This window comes from Staurois parvus, unplaced genomic scaffold (assembly GCF_062004578.1).
Source record: "Staurois parvus isolate SC_StPar_1 unplaced genomic scaffold, SC_StPar_1.0 ptg000014l, whole genome shotgun sequence".
NCBI classification, from domain to species: domain Eukaryota; kingdom Metazoa; phylum Chordata; class Amphibia; order Anura; family Ranidae; genus Staurois; species Staurois parvus.
The window spans coordinates 4,459,946-4,477,100 of record NW_028317810.1 but is presented as its reverse complement, the minus strand read 5'-3'; the positions used below and the strand labels follow the sequence as shown (position 1 = coordinate 4,477,100).

Genomic DNA, 17,155 nt, shown 5'->3' with positions numbered 1-17,155 from the left:
TTTTATGCTAGAAGCGTTTTCAAGCTTCCCCGTTTAGGAGTAGAAAAAAATATGTTTTGGGGAACATTTCCCAGCAAAAAAAAAAAAAACACTGAATGCTACTAAAACGCCCCAACTGCTTTTTTTTAGTTTTTTTGAGTGTTATTTATTTAAATTTTTTCTTCATGTACTGTAAAAACACTAATAAAACCCTAATGCTCCTAAACACTTTTAAACACTGTGCTACTACAAGCCAGCACAAAAAACACTGATATCAGTGCTTTCATGCAGCGTTTTTTTTCTAGCATTTTTCAAGCTTACAAAAAAAAACAAAAAAACCTCTAGTGTGCATGGAGCCTTAGTACAGTGTGCCAATTTGCATGAACATAATCGGGTATGTTATGTATGGGTTTTTTACAGTGCATCTATTTTTTACTAACCTTATTTATTTAATATATTTTTATTCATCTATGTGTGTGAACATGAAATAAGAAGTATAGCTGCTATTTGTACTTATCAAATGTTAACCCACCCACCTGTAAGTGGGATCAGTTGTTTTGGGGTGTCATGTGACCAATATGGTATATAAGGGCCAACTATGCAACATCATCAACAAGCACGTCAGCCACTTGGAAAGTCTTCTCATGTCATGATTGGAACTTGCTCAGTGAACCAGGCACTTAGCACAGATAGACATGCATATTAGTATCCACAGTGTCCTGTTTTGGAGTATACATCTGTTTTATCCTTTTAATAAAGCTATCACAAGGGAAATGCATAAGGTTGTTGCACCCTCTGTTTTTGCTTTTCCTAAGTGTGTGTAGAGCCTGGGTTGTAGGTTCTTACCTTCAGAGGTTTGGACACCGGCAAATATTTTGAGGATATATCTCCTCTATAGCTCTACAACATTGGTTTAGTTTTTTTGTTTTTATTTTTTAAAATTGTGTTTTTATCGTCAAATTCTTCAATCAGTGCCTCTAATGGCACAAAGAGAAGCTGTGCATCTAGATCAGTGCAAATCTTGGGAGCTCTACCCAAACTCCATGCTGTGGCACGGCCTGATATGTTGTTTTATATACAGTCCAGTGTCCTAGACAGGTATGCTTCTAACCATTACTGTTACACCTAGCTGTGTAAGGCCGCCATCTGTTCCTCTGTTCATGCTTTATTAAAGTTCTACAAGGTGGATGCCCAATTTTCAGTGGATGCAGCTTTTGGTCAAAAGGTTCTTACAGTGGCACTTTGAAGTTGTCTGTTGACTCTTGTTGGACCTTTTGTCACAGTTCTTTTTGACTAGTTGTTGCCCACCCGTCTCATTCTTTGCTTGGAGATGTCTCAGGGTATATGAATACTTTGCCTGTAAAGCTCATATCTTAAGAGGCATCTTGACTTGCCTGTAAATTTCATATCTTGAAGTACAGTACAGGTCACAGGCCACCCTCCCTTCTGTTCATTGGTTACTCTGCTTAACTTGGTACAAAACTGAAGACTCAAGGCGTAGGGTAGGGTTATTGGGGAGGCACCCAGGGGGCCTGTCCCCGTAAGCTTTGCCAATGTCCAATCATCAATGACTTTACCATAAAAGAAAAAAATTTTGTCCATTGAGGGGACACCACAGCTTTCTCCTGTCACATGATTCCTTTCTTTCTTTGGACTTTTCTACAACTGAGCAGGTTTGAGGAGGGAGTGGGATATAGCCACAAGTGGACTGGCTTTCCGTTTTCTGTGTCTATTGTCCATTTCTCTTGTAGGTGGCAGTATAACACCTATGTTGCTTAATCTAATTAAAGTGCTAATGAACCCAGAAAGAAAAATGTAATTGCAACTTACCAATCTTTAAATGCCATGGTTGCATTACTTTTCCTTTTTTAGGCCTTTTTGTTTCTTTTTCACCTGGTGATTCGGCCAGTAACACACTTCCTGTCTTAAGATGTCTTCTCTCTGGTTGAAAGATCAACAGAAGTCACCCTTGAACAATGGCATTATTAATCTGGGGAGAATTTATCTACACCAGCAGATTTAGACAGACTTGACTAAAAATAAAATCCAAACCCCAGCTAATACTTTTTAATTGGTTACAGCAAATTTTATTTTTCTTTTAGGACAAAGGTTTTACATAAATGATAAATAGCTGACCTTTTTAAGCATGCCTATCAGTGTTATATGGTTTATTTCAACCCTCTAACTGCCACTTTTGCTCGACAGCTTGGTCTGTAGAAATATAACAGACTTGCTGTCGAGTTAACAGGTAAAAATAAAGGAAAAAGGCCTAAAAATACTAATACAACCATTCCATCTAAGAATTGGTAAACTGCAATAAAATATACTTTTTGTTTTTAGGTATAATACTGTTTTAGATTGCATTCCTCAATGTACTCTGGGAATAGGATTTTACGTTGAGTACAAAAATCCTATTTTTAAAGTGGAACTTTTAAAAATCTGCTTTCTTATAAGAGGTTAACTCTAAGGAGGTGTATACTACCTTGTGAACTTCACTTTTTTTTTACATTTTTATTAAGCACTGGGAGTACAGCTATGGCTATACTCCCAACATTTTTGCAGGTGAGATGCACTTTGCTATGAAGTTCCCTTCTTTTTTTGTGTCCATTCAAAGGTTACTTTGTACTTCGTGAATGGGTTTACGGAATACAAAACCTTCAGTAACTGGGCAAGAGGAAAGTAGGGCATAGCAGAACTGGAAACTACTCTGCATCTGCTGTATCAGAGAACTCCTGAGTGCTACATTAATCTGTCCAGCTCTGCAATAATTTATGTTCTCTTCTGATTGATATATATATATATATTTCATGTGCAGTGTCAGAATATTCACAGGCCTTTAGAATAGTAAGTTCTGAGTATTTAAAATTTATGGTGTCATACCATCATTTTGCAAAATTTATATATATACATTTTTCATTGCTTATCCTAGTGTATAATTATAGCTAAATATAGTTCTGTGTAGGTTCCAGGCCTTATTTGATATCACAGTTTTCTCCTTTGTTAATATTTAGAAATGTTTGACACAGTAAAGTGTACAGTGGTTCATTTTTTTTTGCAAAAAAAAAAAATAAGATGCATTGCATATCTGTCTGAATAAGGTAGCTTGAGTTTGTGGTAAAGCATCGCGTATGTACAATTGTATTGGGTAAACATCTTTTTGCAATGTGAGAGACACAAGGCTTCCACTGGTGGCATGTGTCAGTGCTGTATAGAGGATTATTCAGACAGGTGCAGTGTGTCTCATTTTGCCATAAAATGGTGGTCCGCTGTGGCTCCTGCTTTACTTGTTAATCCTCCAGAGTAGTCTGGCAGGACAGGAGAGGACAGTACACCTTTTTATTGAATATCTTCTTGTAATCGTCCTGTGATTATGGTGGAGAGTTAAACAGTAAATTTAAAGCTCCAGTTAATGACACCCCTCATTTCCTAGAAACTAACTGCTTGATTTTTGCCGCACCAACATTCACCCCCATCAGGCATTGCCTCTCCATAAACTGTCCATTACTGAGAAGGTAGTGCAGGCAGTCCAGTCCATGTTACTTCCCCAGGAGGGATGCCTGTCTATTCACACCTCACTTCCTGCAACAGGAGACGCCTCAACTCCAGTTATGGCAGTAGTTCGGCTTCTTGCAGAGATCAGGACAAGGTAAGAAGACTACAGTTAACATTGCTCCTTCCGTGTTAAGAATTGTCATTATTTGCTATATATTACAGCACATTTTGTTTTTCAGTAACGCCAATATATATTGCTATATGTAGGTGCAATGTAAGTTCCTTCTAGAAAGCGTACCCATATCAGGACTAGAAATTGGGAAGTGGGCAGCAGGACCTGTTAGCTGACAGAATGAACAATCGGTTCAGATCGCTTTTCTCCATTTGTCCCTGCAGTCCTGATCACCCACTCCATTTCTTGGGTGTGGAAAACATGAATGTTCTCCCCACCTTTCTACATTAGTGCACTAGTGTGCGAGGTGTCCCTGTGATTATGCATATAGAAATTGCCTGAAAGTTGACACCTATGTACTTTGGAGTTGCCACAGACAGCATTAAAGGAGAAATAGGGGATTATCGGGAAAAATTAAACATCCATACTCACCTCTGTGCTGCAGCCTTGGTGTGATGCTGCAGCTGTCCCACATTGGCCACAGGACCACTGATCACTTTTTTTATTTTTTTATTTTCCAAGGCGATTTTTTTTTTTTTTTTTATGTTCATTGTAACAAGAAAAATACACTGACAGAATAAAGACAATTATTTAGTTCTTGGTCTGCTCTGAGCAGAGAGTGAAGACTGTCAGTCACCACTCTCAGTTCTGCTCATCTAGCACCCATTGGAATGCCGGGGTGTGGAGGGGCGGCTGGGCACAACTGGCTCTAGCTCTCAGCAATCAGCCAGCTGGGTGAACCCCATAAACATTGTCGGGTTCCTTGCAGAACCTTGAGTGTCTCTGCTTCAGTAGCTGATAGTAGACAATGGCCAGCTATAAGCGGACTCTAGGTCAAAGGAATACAAAAGTAAAAGGTGTAATCTTGTGAACCACAAGAGAAGTACAGCCAAGAAAGCTTAGGCCATACTTCTTTTTTCAAAAAACAAATGTGCAGATAAAAAGGATAAAAGGTTTTATTTTGTTTTCTAGTTCTGTTATATATGGGAATGATTAAGTTTTCCATTATTGATCATATTTTACTGTGTTTTTGTATAGATAATTGCTTGTATATACATATGCTTCTTGCTTAGTATTTCTGCAATGTGTTTGTGTTTTTTTGCTTTGATTTGTTTGCATCTGTGACTCTGCCTGAACCCACAAATATTTGTTAAGCACTTTATCTTCTATATATAGCCTAAGAAACAAACAGCAGGAATGTTTATTATGTTGTCAGCTATATAGGTTTAGGCATAAGATGGAGATTCTTCAATGGAAAAGGCCATGATTACAACATTGCACACCATGTGAAGTAAAGTTTATGAAAGTCATGTAATACCGTAACAGTGAACATGACCAAAATAGCTGTAAGTGTTAACTTCCTAAAAAAAAAATACTTGATGATTTTCATATTAAGGGCTCCTGTAAGGTTAGAAATATTTGGGAGCTCTCATTGCAACTTGTTTTTAAATGTGAAGTGCAGTCTGTTAGTTATAGCTTCCCAGGATGCTTAGTACTTCTGGGTAAGTGACACCAAAGTTAGATGAGGATAACAGTCACTGATCCTTCTATCTTTAATGCAAGTCAACAGCATTTTCACCCACTTTCTGACATTTCGGTTCCCTTCTAGTGTATATCTTCTGTTTGTCTTGGAATGTTCTAATAGTTACACACACTGCACAGCAGGCATCCTCCATGATCTTATGTACTCCCAGCCACAATGTGAAGGTGCTTTTGGGTAAAAAGAGGCAAATACTGTTTTGGTGTTATACAGGATTTATATAGCGCCAACAGTTTGTGCAGTGTTTTACAACATGAGGGCAGACCGTACCGTTACAATGCAATTCAATATAGGAGGAATCAGAGGGCCCTGCTCATTAGAGCTTACAATCTAAAAATATTTGCCAGTAGTTCTTCTAAGAGCATGTGGCATTCCCAACTATAAGGACAAGGACAAATAGAAGATATTCACTTAAAACATAATTTGTGCTTTTTATTACTAGGGTGTACCAGATGATAGAAAAAAGTATTATTGGGAATTGTTATAACTTTTAGTTAAATTTACATTTGTTTCTGTTTTGTTGTAATGAGCAACCATATCTTATCTTTTACTCTGTCAGAGCTTGTCTGGTCATGGCACAGCTGTTAGAAGACAGTTCCTTCTGTGAAGAGTTTATACAGCAGTGCCCTGCTGCCGTAGAAGTGCTAAATTTGGTGGCACAGGAATGTAGTCCAGGTGAGTACTGAAACGTATTAGATCAGAAAAAAATACATTATAATACAGGAGAATGAGTAGTTATTAAAATGCTACTGGCTTAGCTAGTAGTACTTAGTCCCATTCACCTGAATTTGTTCTGTAATGTTAATGCGGTATTAAACCCAGAACCAAACTTACAATATTTTTCAGCTAACCAATCCTTAGATGTGGTGGCTGCATTAGGTTTCTTTTTTTTTTTTTTATTCTTTCTTCCCTTCTGCTTTCACTTGGTAACAGTGACACACCTCCTGTATTAGAGTGCCTTCACTCAGGATGACGGAGCACCAGAGACACCTTTGAACAGCAGAATTGTTATTCTGGCGGATGGTAGTGTTAGATGCACTAGCAGATTAAGATACACCAACAAATTGAAGCTGATCTCTAGCTCACACTTCGTAAGCAGTTGCAGCAACAGTTTTGTTCCTCTTTGTTAACGGTTTTACATAAATAAAGGCTGACCATTGTCACACAGAGAAATTAAAATATATGCAATACATGTACATTTTTAGGGTGCATTCTAGACATTCCAGGAAAACACCCTATGTATATATATTTTACATGACTGTTTAGCATAAATCAATGACAGTCATTTTAATTTAGGAAAACATTTTTATAAAGTGCTGCCATGAAAAGGCTCTAATCTCTTTTAGGGTTTTTAGGAAATATAGGCTAACCTCACAGCTAGAGACTCACTAATGTAATATTTGTTGCATGACAGGTGAGCGCCTCTCAGTGGTGGAGGTACAGTGTGAGAGGCTACGCATGCTTTATCGTGATTGTGCCCGTCCTCCACCACCACCTCTTCAGACTGAGCGAAGACAGGTTAGACGTTTGCGTTTTGGTCTTAGAATTTGCTCTTGGTGTAAATGTCAGGTCTTTTACCTTTTCTCATCTTTTACAGCCTAAAGAGATCACCTGGTGTCCATCCCGTGTCTTCCCTCCAGTGAGGGCCTGCATGTTTTCATCACATCTGACAGCTGTAACTTTCCTAGCAGACCCAAGCGCAGGGGGAGGTTTACCACGGGGAACCTTTATCTATGCATCATCACCTGTACCAGTGCAAGTAAGAATGTATAAATTGACTTTCATTTCTGTGAAATTTGTATCTTTTTCATAAAAAGTATTTTACAGTAATATTGCCATCTTTATTGACTTGAAGAGAGGTAGTAATTTTTTTGACTAATAATTAAGAGCCTTGTGTGTTATTTTATATATATATATATATATATATATATATATATATATATCTCCTCTTCACTCTTCTGTCTAGTGCAGGGGTGGGCAAACTTTTTGACTTGAGGGCCGCAATGGGTTCATATATTGGACCCGGGGGCCGGACCAAGAGTAGATGAATGATGCGTATGTGTCATCCATAGTAAGTATAGCAATATTCCCCCATAGTAAGCATAGTAATTAATCTCCCATATAGTAATTCATCCCCCATAGTAATTCATCCCCCATATAGTAATTCATCCCCCATATAGTAATTCATCCCCCATAGTAATTCATAACTGTCAATTGTCAGAGAACAGATCGGCACTGATGATCAGTGCCCAGCAGTGCCACCAGTCAGTGCCCATCATTGTATGATAGAAACACAGAAAACCTTTTTTTTTTTTAATTTTTTTTCTATTTTTTTGTTTATAGTGCAAAAAATAAAACGCCCAGTTGCGATTAAATACCACCAAAAAAAGCTCTATTTGTGTGAAAAAAAATTATAAAAATTTCATATGGGTACAATATTGCATGACCGCGCAATTGTCATTCAAAATGCGACAGCGCTGAAAATTGGCCTGGGCAGGAAGGGGGTATTAGTGCCCAGTAGGCAAGTGGTTAAATCTTATTGTCAGGTGATAATAATGTAAGGTATGTTTCCAAGCATTTTCCACATTTCAGCTTTGGAGACTGGCTGTTTTTATTGTAGGAATTATACAATACCAACAGTTGGTGCAGCGCTTTGCAAGTAAAAAGGGTACAATGCAGTTTCAAATAATTGAAGGCAACATGGTTATGATGGCCCTGTTCATGAATTTACAATATAATGTGAAGGGGCAAGTGATTCAAAAAGGTAATAGGTGTATGGGCTGGAGTTTATGGAGAAAGGTGCATTTTTATGTAGAGGCTAAAGGTGGACAGAATACAAGATGGCCAGAGAGATTGGATAAGGGCGTTTCAGAGGATGGGAGGAGGTGACAAAGGAGCTAAAGCAGGAGGCCTTGAGAGGTGTGAAGAGGACAGTTTGGGAGAAATTTTGAGACTAGGTTGGGGATGTAGCTTGGGGCAGAGTTGTGGATTGCTTTCTGTGTTCACTGTGGAAGATCCCAGAGACCTAGGATCAATGCTGAGAACAGCTCAAGACTTTGATCTCCAGTCAGCAGAAAACCAGCTGCTTGTCTCAGGAGCCCATCCCTGCTCTGTGTTTCACAGCAAACATTCAAAGAAGGCAGCACTCTGATGACATCACATCACTGATGGTTATTCCACCAAACTAGCTTGCTGGTAGTCTCTGCCTGGTGTCTTGCCCCTCTATTGCATTTCACCCCTATTGGGGAAAAATGCATTAGAGGGGCATGGCCACAGGCCAGGACTACCAGCAAGCTAGACTGGCAGAATAGCTACAGTATCTCACAGAAGTGGGTAAACCCCTCACATTTTTATAAATATTTTATTCTATCTTTTCACGTGACAACACTGAAAAAATGACACTTTGCTGCAATGTAAAGTAGTGAGTGTACAGCTTGTATAACAGTGTAAATTTGCTGTCCCCTCAAAAGAACTCAACACAGCCATTAATGTCTAAACAAAAGTGAGTATACCCCCTAAGTGACGATGTCCAAATTGGGCCCAAAGTGTCAATATTTTGTCTGGACACCATTATTTTCCAGCACTGCCTTAACCCTCCTGGGCATGTAGTTCACCAGAGCTTCACAGGTTGCCAGTGAGGTCCTCTTCCACTCCTCCATGATGAAATCATGGAGCTGGCAGATGTTAGAGACCTTGCACTCCTCCACCTTCCGTTTGAGGATGCCCCACAGATGCTCAATAGGGTTTAGGTCTGGAGACATGCTTGGCCAGTCCATCACCTTTACCCTCAGCTGATCACATAACATGGTAAAAGACCAATCACAGTGGCCTTTTACCATGTAATCGCCATGTAAATACACTTGCCAGTTATCAGCAGTACTTTCCTCATGCTGTCACAGCGTAAGGAAAGTACTACCGATAACCGGCAACTGTCAAAGAAGACATCTGCACTGATTATCAGTGCAGCCACGAAAGTGCCCTGCAGTGCCACCCATCAGTGCTACCCATTTGTGCTGCATATCAGTGCCTCCTCATCAATGCCCACCAGTGCTGCCTCATCAGAGCAGCCTTTAAGAAACAAAACAAAAACCCAGTGGTGAATAAATACCACCAAAAGAGAGCAATATTTGTGTGACAAAAATGATAAAAAGTTCATATGGGTACAGTGTTGCACAAGTGCGCAATTGTCAAAGTGCGAAAGCACTGAAAGCTGAAAATTGGCCTGAGCAGGAAGGGGGTAAAAGTGCCCTGTAGACAAGTGGTTAAATAAAGTATGTACACACATTATACCCTGCACAAGTTTGCCGCAGTCCTTGTATTACTACTGAGCTATTTGAGCAGGAGAGTGTAACATACAGCATATAGATTGCAGTGGTTAAAACAATGTAATGGTGTCCCTTACATTGCTGGTCAATGGAAGGGAAAAAATGTCTTGACATGGGTGGTCCGTGGGAGAAAAATAATGCCTGGCATCATTGTTCAGAAGGAGAAACACAAAAAGACCTGTTTGTGTTCTGTAGGAGCCACATGCCTGGTGTTATTGGTCAGTGATAGTCAAAATGCCCTGCTTCATTGTTTAGTGGGGAAAAAAAACTGGCCCGTGTCATTGGTCAGTGGGAGGAAAGAAATGCTTTTTATGTTAGGGGGAGGAAAAATCACTTTGGCGTCAGTGGAAGTAAAATGCAGGGGGCAGGAGTAGGCCATGCAGAGTTCGGGGATCAAGAGTAAGTAATGTAGAGTTAGGAGTCAAACAAAAGGTCAGCAGAAAAGGTATGGCATGCTGCATTAAGAGCTGCTGCACAGATTGACATACTTTGCATCATGGTGTAGCCAACCTTTGAGTAGTGGAGATGTACCTGAACAACAAGGAGGTCAGTAGTATGTAGGGCAGTGTACAGAGGTCATAGGATACATTGCAATTTGCAAGTACTTTGGAGAGCTTTGCATTGCAGCAACATTTTTTTTTTCTGTTAAGGCATTTCCCCTGACTTTTTGGCCATACGTCATGATGGGGATATTGTGCAGACATACAGCTATGTCATTGGTACCCTTGTTAAAACCATATAGTTATATACAATGTATACAATGAGATCTTTTTTTTTTTTTCTTTTTTCCATGTTTTACACTCTTGGTTATGATTTGTTCAGGCTCCATCATTTTACTGGGAAGTTGAAATAGTTTCTTACGGAGACGTAGATGATGACACAGGCCCAATTGTGTCATTTGGCTTTGCAACAGAAGCAGAAAAACGAGATGGCGCCTGGACTAACCCCGTTGGTACATGCCTGTTTCACAAGTAAGTGTTACTGTGCCCAAGTTGTTCTGAATAACTAAAGAAATGATACAATGCATAATATTTAAAACATGGATTTATCATAAAGCATTTGATAGTGTGAAAAGCAAGAAGTACTTTTTAGTAAGGAATAACAACTAAATAACAATCACCTCTCTATGTAGATTTACAGTTGGGAAAGCTATAAAGGGATGATCAAAGATTATGTTGGGGTTTAAGAATGAAACCCAAATGTGTTGGTTTTCATATGATCCAATTTTTATATGTTTTGTTAGCAATGGACGAGCTGTACATTACAATGGATCTAGCCTATTGCAGTGGAAGAGTGTGCGTTTAGATGTGGCTCTATTGCCAGGTAAGATATGTTTTTTTGTTTTTTTTTAAACTTCTATCCCATTAATATTTTCCAACAGCATGTCAATAATTATATTTATGTACATTGAGATATATATATGTGTGTGTGTGTGTATATATATATATATATATATATATATATATCTCTCATACATATATATCTCATACATACATACATACACACAGTACGTGCAAAAGTCTTGGGCAGATGTGAAAAAATGCTGTAAATGAAGAATGGTTTCATAAATAAGTGTTAATACTTTATTTTTATCGATGAACAAGTTGGAATGTAAATGATCAGGAAAGAAGTCCAAATCAATATTTCATTTGACCACCTTTTGCCTTCAAAACAGCATTAGTTCTTCAAATCTTCTAGGTACACTTGTACACAGTTTTTGAAAGAACTTGGCAGGTAAGTTGTTCCAAACATCCTGAAGAACTGACCACAGATCTTCTGTGGATGTAGGCTGCCCCAAATCCTTCTGTCACTTCATGTAATCCTAGACAGACTAGTTGATGTTGAGATCAGGGCTCTGTGGGGGGCAAAACCATCACTTCCAGGACTCCTTGTTGTTCTTTACACTGAAGATAGTTATCAATGACAATGGCTGTATGTTTGGGATCGTTGTCCTGTTGCAGAATACATCTGGGGCCAATCACACATCTCCCTGATGGTATGGCATGATGGATAAGTATCTGCCTGTATTTCTCAGCATTGAGAACACCATTGATCCTGACCAAATCTTCAACTAATTTTGCAGAAATGTAGCCCGAAACATTCAAAGAACCTCCACCATTCTTCATTGTTTCCTGCAGACACTCATTTGCTACAGACAAATGGAGTTGGAGATATGGTCAGGATCAATGCTGAGAAATACAGACAGATACTTATCCATCATGCCATACCATCAGGGAGCCGTGTGATTGGCCCCAAATTTATTCTGTAGCAGGACAATGACCCCAAACATACAGTCAATGTCATTAAGAACTATCTTTAGTGTAAAGAAGAACAAGGAGTCCTGGAAGTGATGGTTTTCCCCCACAGTGCCCTGATTTCAATGTCATGAAGTCTGTCTGGGATTACATAAAGAGAAGGATTTGAGCCAGCCTACATCCACAGAAGATCTGTGGTTAGTTCTCCAAGATGTTTGGAGCAACCTACCTGCTGAGTTCCTGAGCCACGCATGTGCAGTGAGAATGGTAGGACGTCATATGACGTCCTATCAGAACGAGAGAACTACCTTGCGCCCTTCATTGTACTATAGGGCAGGCGGAAGGTGGTTAAAGAACTGTTTGTTTTCTTTCCCGTAACTTTTCCCTGCGATGTGGTGTTCTATGTTGGATGTCCTTTTAAGGCACAAGGATGTGGCAAAACGGCGATATTTGCAAATTTGTCAAAAAACACATGGGAATATTGTGTTCCATTCTTAACTGTGCAGGGTTATTGATAAAAATTCTGTCTGCCTCATTATTTAGCTTCACTTACCTTGTCTGACTCCTTGGCATAAGCTGTGATTTGTGCATTTCAGGTGATGTCGCAGGAATAGGCTGGGAGAGAACAGACGGCACACCGCCACCTCCGGGTCAGCCTGCTAAAGGCCGAGTTTATTTCACCTACTGTGGCCAAAGGCTTTCTCCATTCTTAGAAGATGTATCTGGAGGGATGTGGCCAGTTGTACATATTCAGAAAAAGGTAACAATGGTGGCTTTGCTTCTTGCAAAAGGAAGATGGTTTGAGTCTGCTTTTACTGACATTTCTTTCCTATGCTCCATTCTGTGACCCTCTTCAGGATTTGCATTATAAATATAAACCTTTTCAGGTAGATTGACCCTGGTGTATATTGACATGTTCCAAGGTTCAAATATGTCCTAAAACCAGGAGTCAATGTCAGGATCTTGGGCAGCCTTTTCCAAGCTTTTTAACATGTAGTAAACCTTGAAATAACTGATTATTGGTATTCTGGTCAGTGGGAGAGAATGCTCCTTAAACTTGTGGTCAGTTGGAAGAATTCATCCTAAGAAATGGCAAAAACGATCTTTGGTGTCAGCTGTTAATGTGTATAGGTGGCAAATTGTGCCATTGCTCAAGGAATCCTAGTAACCTCTGGAGGAGCCCTGGTTGAGAGAGGCTGATATGGGGGATGCACATGTTTAAGTGATTTATGACTCCGCTATAATTCTCAGTGCAGCATATGAAGGTGAAATATACCTTTCCATGCTGATTTTGTAATTTACTAGCAATCTATGGGCAGAGAACAGTCTTTGTAAAGTCCTCGTGACATGGTTCTAAGGGTGTTTTGTAAAGTGACCCGTTTTTCAATTATGGCAGTTTTAACTTTAGAAACTCTGAAAACTAGGCAGTCCATCAGTTCCTCCCCACTTTAATATGTATGTATATACAGTGCCTTGAAAAAGTATTCATACCCTGTGATATTTTCCACATTTTGTCATGTTACAACCAAAAACGTAAATGTATTTTATGTGATAGACCAACACAAAATGGCACAGAATTGTGAAGTGGAAGGAAAATGATAAATGGTTTTCAAAATTTGTGATGTGCATTTTTATTCAGCCCCCCCAAGTCAATACTTTGTAGAACCACCTTCTGCTGCAATTGCAGCTGCAAGTCTTCTTGGGTATGTCTCTACCAGCTGTGCACATCTAGAGAGTGAAATTTTTGCCCATTCTTCTTTATAAAATAGCTCAAGCTCTGTCAGATTGGATGAAGAGCTTCTGTGAACAGCAATTTTCAAGTCAGTTTGATTTAGGTCTGGACTTTAACTGGGCCATTATACCACATGATTATGCTTTGATCTTAACCATTCCATTGTAGTTCTGGATGATATTTAGGGTCGTTGTCATGTTGGAAGGTGAATTTCTGTCCCAGTCAAGTATTTTGTAGACTCTTAACAGGTTTTCTTCTAAGATTGCCCTGTATTTGGCTCCATCCATCTTTTCATTAACTCTGACCAGCTTCCCTGTCCGTGCTAAAGAAAAGCATCCCCACAACATGATGCTGCCACCACCATGTTTCACGGTGGGAATGGTGGGTTCAGGATGATATGCAGTGTTAGTTTTCCGCCACACATAGTATTTGCTTATAGGCTTCAATTTTGGTCTCATCTGACCAGAGCTCCTTCTTCCACATGTTTGCTGTGTCCCCCACATGGCTTCTCGCAAACTGGACTTCTTATGGTTCTCAATTGCTTTCTTCTTGCCACTCTTCCATAAAGGACAGATTTGTAGAGTGCACGACTAATAGTTTTCCTATGGACAGATTCTCCCACCTGAGCTGTGGATCTCTGCAGCTGCTCCAGAGTTACCATGGGCCTCTTGGCTGCTTGTCTAATTAATGCTCTCCTTGCCTGGCCTGTCTGTTTAGGTGGACAGCCATGTTTTGGTAGGTATGCAGTTGTGCCATACTCTTTCCATTTTCAGATGATGCATTGAACAGTGCTCCCTGAGATGTTTGAAGCTTGGGATATAGTTTATAACCTAACCTGGCTTTAAACTTCTCCACAACTTTATCCCTGACATGTCTGGTGTGTTCCTTGGCCTTCATGATGCTGTTTGTTTACTAATCTTCTCTTATCAAACTTCTGAACGCTTCACAGAGCAGCTGTATTTATATTGAGATTAAATTACACACAGGTGGACTCTATTTACTAATTAGGTGACTTCTGAAGGCAATTGGTTCCACTAGATTTTAGTTAAGGGTATCAGAGTAAAGGGGGCTGAATACAAATGCATGCCACTCTTTTCAGATATTTATTTGTAAAAAATGTTGAAAACCATTTATCATTTTCCTTTCACTTCAAAATTATGTGCCATTTTGAGTTGGTCTATCACATAAAATACCTTTTACATTTTTAGTTGTAACATGAGAAAATGTGGAAAATTTCAAGGGGTATGAATACTTTTTCAAGGCACTGTATGTATATGTATACACAGTGGATATAAAAAGTCTACACACCCCTGTTTCTGTGATGTAAAAAAATGAGACAAAGATAAATCATTTCAGAACTTTGTCCACCTTTTTAATGTGACCTATAAAAACTGTACAGCTCAATTGAAAAACAAACTGAAACCATTTAGGGGGTGGGGCAGTAAACATAAAAACTAAAATAATGTGGTTGCATAAGTGTGCACACCCTCTTATAACTGGGGATGTAGCTGTGTTCAGAATTAAGCAATCACATTTAAAATCTTGTTAAATAGGAGTCAGTACACACCTGCCATCATTTAAAGTGCCTCTGATTAACCCCAAATAAACTTCATCTGTTCTAGTAGGTATTTTCTGACATTTTCTTAGTCACATCCTACAGCAAAAGCCATGGTCTGCAGAGAACTTCCAAAGTATCAGAGGGATCTCATTGTTAAAAGGTATCAGTCAGGAGAACGGTACAAAATAATTTCCAAGGCGTTAGATATACCATGGAACACAGTGAAGACCAGTCATCATCAAGTGAAGAAAATATGGTGCAAAAGTGACGTTACCAAGAACTGGACGTCCCTCCAAAATTGATGGAAAGATGAGAAAAAAAATGGTCCTTGAGGCTGCCAAGAGGCCTACAGCAACATGAAAGTTGCTGCAGGAATATCTGGCAAGTACTGGCTGTGTGGTACATGTGACAACAATCGCCCGTGTTCTTCATATGTCTGGGCTATGGGGTAGCGTGGCGAGATGGAAGCCTTTTCTTACAAAGAAAAACATCCAAGCCAGCTAAATTTTGCAAAAACCCATCTGAAGTCTCCCAAAAGCATGTGGAAAATGTGATATGGTCTGATGGAATCAAGATTGAACTTTTTGGCCATAATTCCAAAAGATATGTCTGGTGCAAAAACAACACTGGGCATCACCAAAAGAAACACCATACCAACAGTGAAGCATGGTGGTGGCAGCGTTATGCTTTGGGGCTGTTTTTCTTCAGTTGGAACTGGGGCCTTAGTCAAGGTAGAGGGAATTATGAACAAATACCAGTCAATATTGGCACAAAACCTTTAGACTTCTGCTAGAAATCTGAACATTCATCTTTCAGCATGACAACAACCCAAAGCATACATCAAAATCAACAAAGGAATGGCTTCACTAAAAGATTACAGTTTTGGAATGGCCCAGCCAGAGCCCAAACCTGAATCTGATCGAAAATCTGTGGGGTGATCTGAAGAGGGCTGTGCACAGGAGATGCCCTTGCAATCTGACAGATTTGGAGTGTTTTTTAAGGAAGAGTGTGCAAATATTGCCAAGTCACGATGTGCCATGCTGATAGTCTCATACCCGAAAAGACTGAGTGCTGGAATCAAATCAAAAGGTGCTTCAACAAAGTATTAGTTTAAGGGTGTGCACACTTATGCAACCATATTATTTTAGTTTATTCTTACTTCCCTCCACCTAAAAGATTTCAGTTTGTTGTTCAACTGAGTTGTATAGTTTATAGGTTACATTACAGGGGGAAAAAGTTCTGAAATGATTTACCTTTTGTCTCATTTTTTTACATCACAGAAACCTGACATTTTAGTAGGGGTGTGTAGACTGTATACACACACAGATGCGAGAGGGTGCTCTCTACAGAGCAGCATAATGTGGTTGCAGGTGTGGGAACCGCTGTGATCTCTGCACCCGCTCAGGTGTGGACCAGGTCTTGCTACTGGTAATTCATAAAGAGGGACTTTAGTCCACTTGAAGTTCATTTATCGTAATCATAAAATGGCACTGTCCTTTTCTTATAACCAGAATTTACTGATTTTCTTTCACTTTATTTTCACAGAATACAAAAATTCGGGCTAACTTTGGATCACGTCAGTTTGCTTTTGCTGAGGGCCAGGCTCATCGCAATGCTGCAGATTTGTGCATTGACTTGGCTGAAGAGATAAGTGCAAACTTTGAAGCACTACCATTTGCCATGGCCTCTGACAGTGACAATGACGCTGGCACAAGCATAGCATCAGACCCTGGGAATCACGGTCCTCCCTGCCGCATTGCTGCAGCAGCTACTGTCCTGCAACGTAAGCAATATATGTTTGATAGGCACTAGACGTACGTATGGTATTGTTAGTCTTTTTTTTTTTTATCCATCGCATACTGAGCCATATCTTCTTTTCTTTTTTTTTTCTTTTCCAGAGTATGACAGCGATGCCTGCTGTCGATATAAGGTGGAGCTGAGCTATGAAAACTTTATTACATCTGGTCCTGATCCACATCCTCCCCCAATTGCAGATGATGAGAGTGATGATGATGATGATGACGATATGCCACGGGTTAGATATCTTCTTATACAGTTTTAAGAGAACCTTTTCCTTGGTCCATTTAGGACAAGGTACCTGT

The 17,155-nt window shown here is 39.6% G+C and overlaps 1 protein-coding gene across 2 annotated transcripts in view; it reads left to right on the top strand.

Moving 5' to 3' along the window:
* The window catches only part of HECTD4 (HECT domain E3 ubiquitin protein ligase 4), a 241,288-nt gene that overhangs the window by 156,465 nt on the left and 67,668 nt on the right, over positions 1-17,155 (top strand). For both annotated transcript variants that reach the window (XM_089676997.1, XM_089676993.1), the window contains exons 43-51: positions 3,456-3,625; positions 5,743-5,858; positions 6,598-6,701; positions 6,781-6,942; positions 10,331-10,479; positions 10,752-10,831; positions 12,360-12,523; positions 16,599-16,836; positions 16,952-17,088. In XM_089676997.1, the coding sequence (XP_089533123.1) occupies positions 3,456-3,625; positions 5,743-5,858; positions 6,598-6,701; positions 6,781-6,942; positions 10,331-10,479; positions 10,752-10,831; positions 12,360-12,523; positions 16,599-16,836; positions 16,952-17,088 (1,320 nt within the window). The remainder of the gene's footprint in view (positions 1-3,455; positions 3,626-5,742; positions 5,859-6,597; positions 6,702-6,780; positions 6,943-10,330; positions 10,480-10,751; positions 10,832-12,359; positions 12,524-16,598; positions 16,837-16,951; positions 17,089-17,155) is intronic.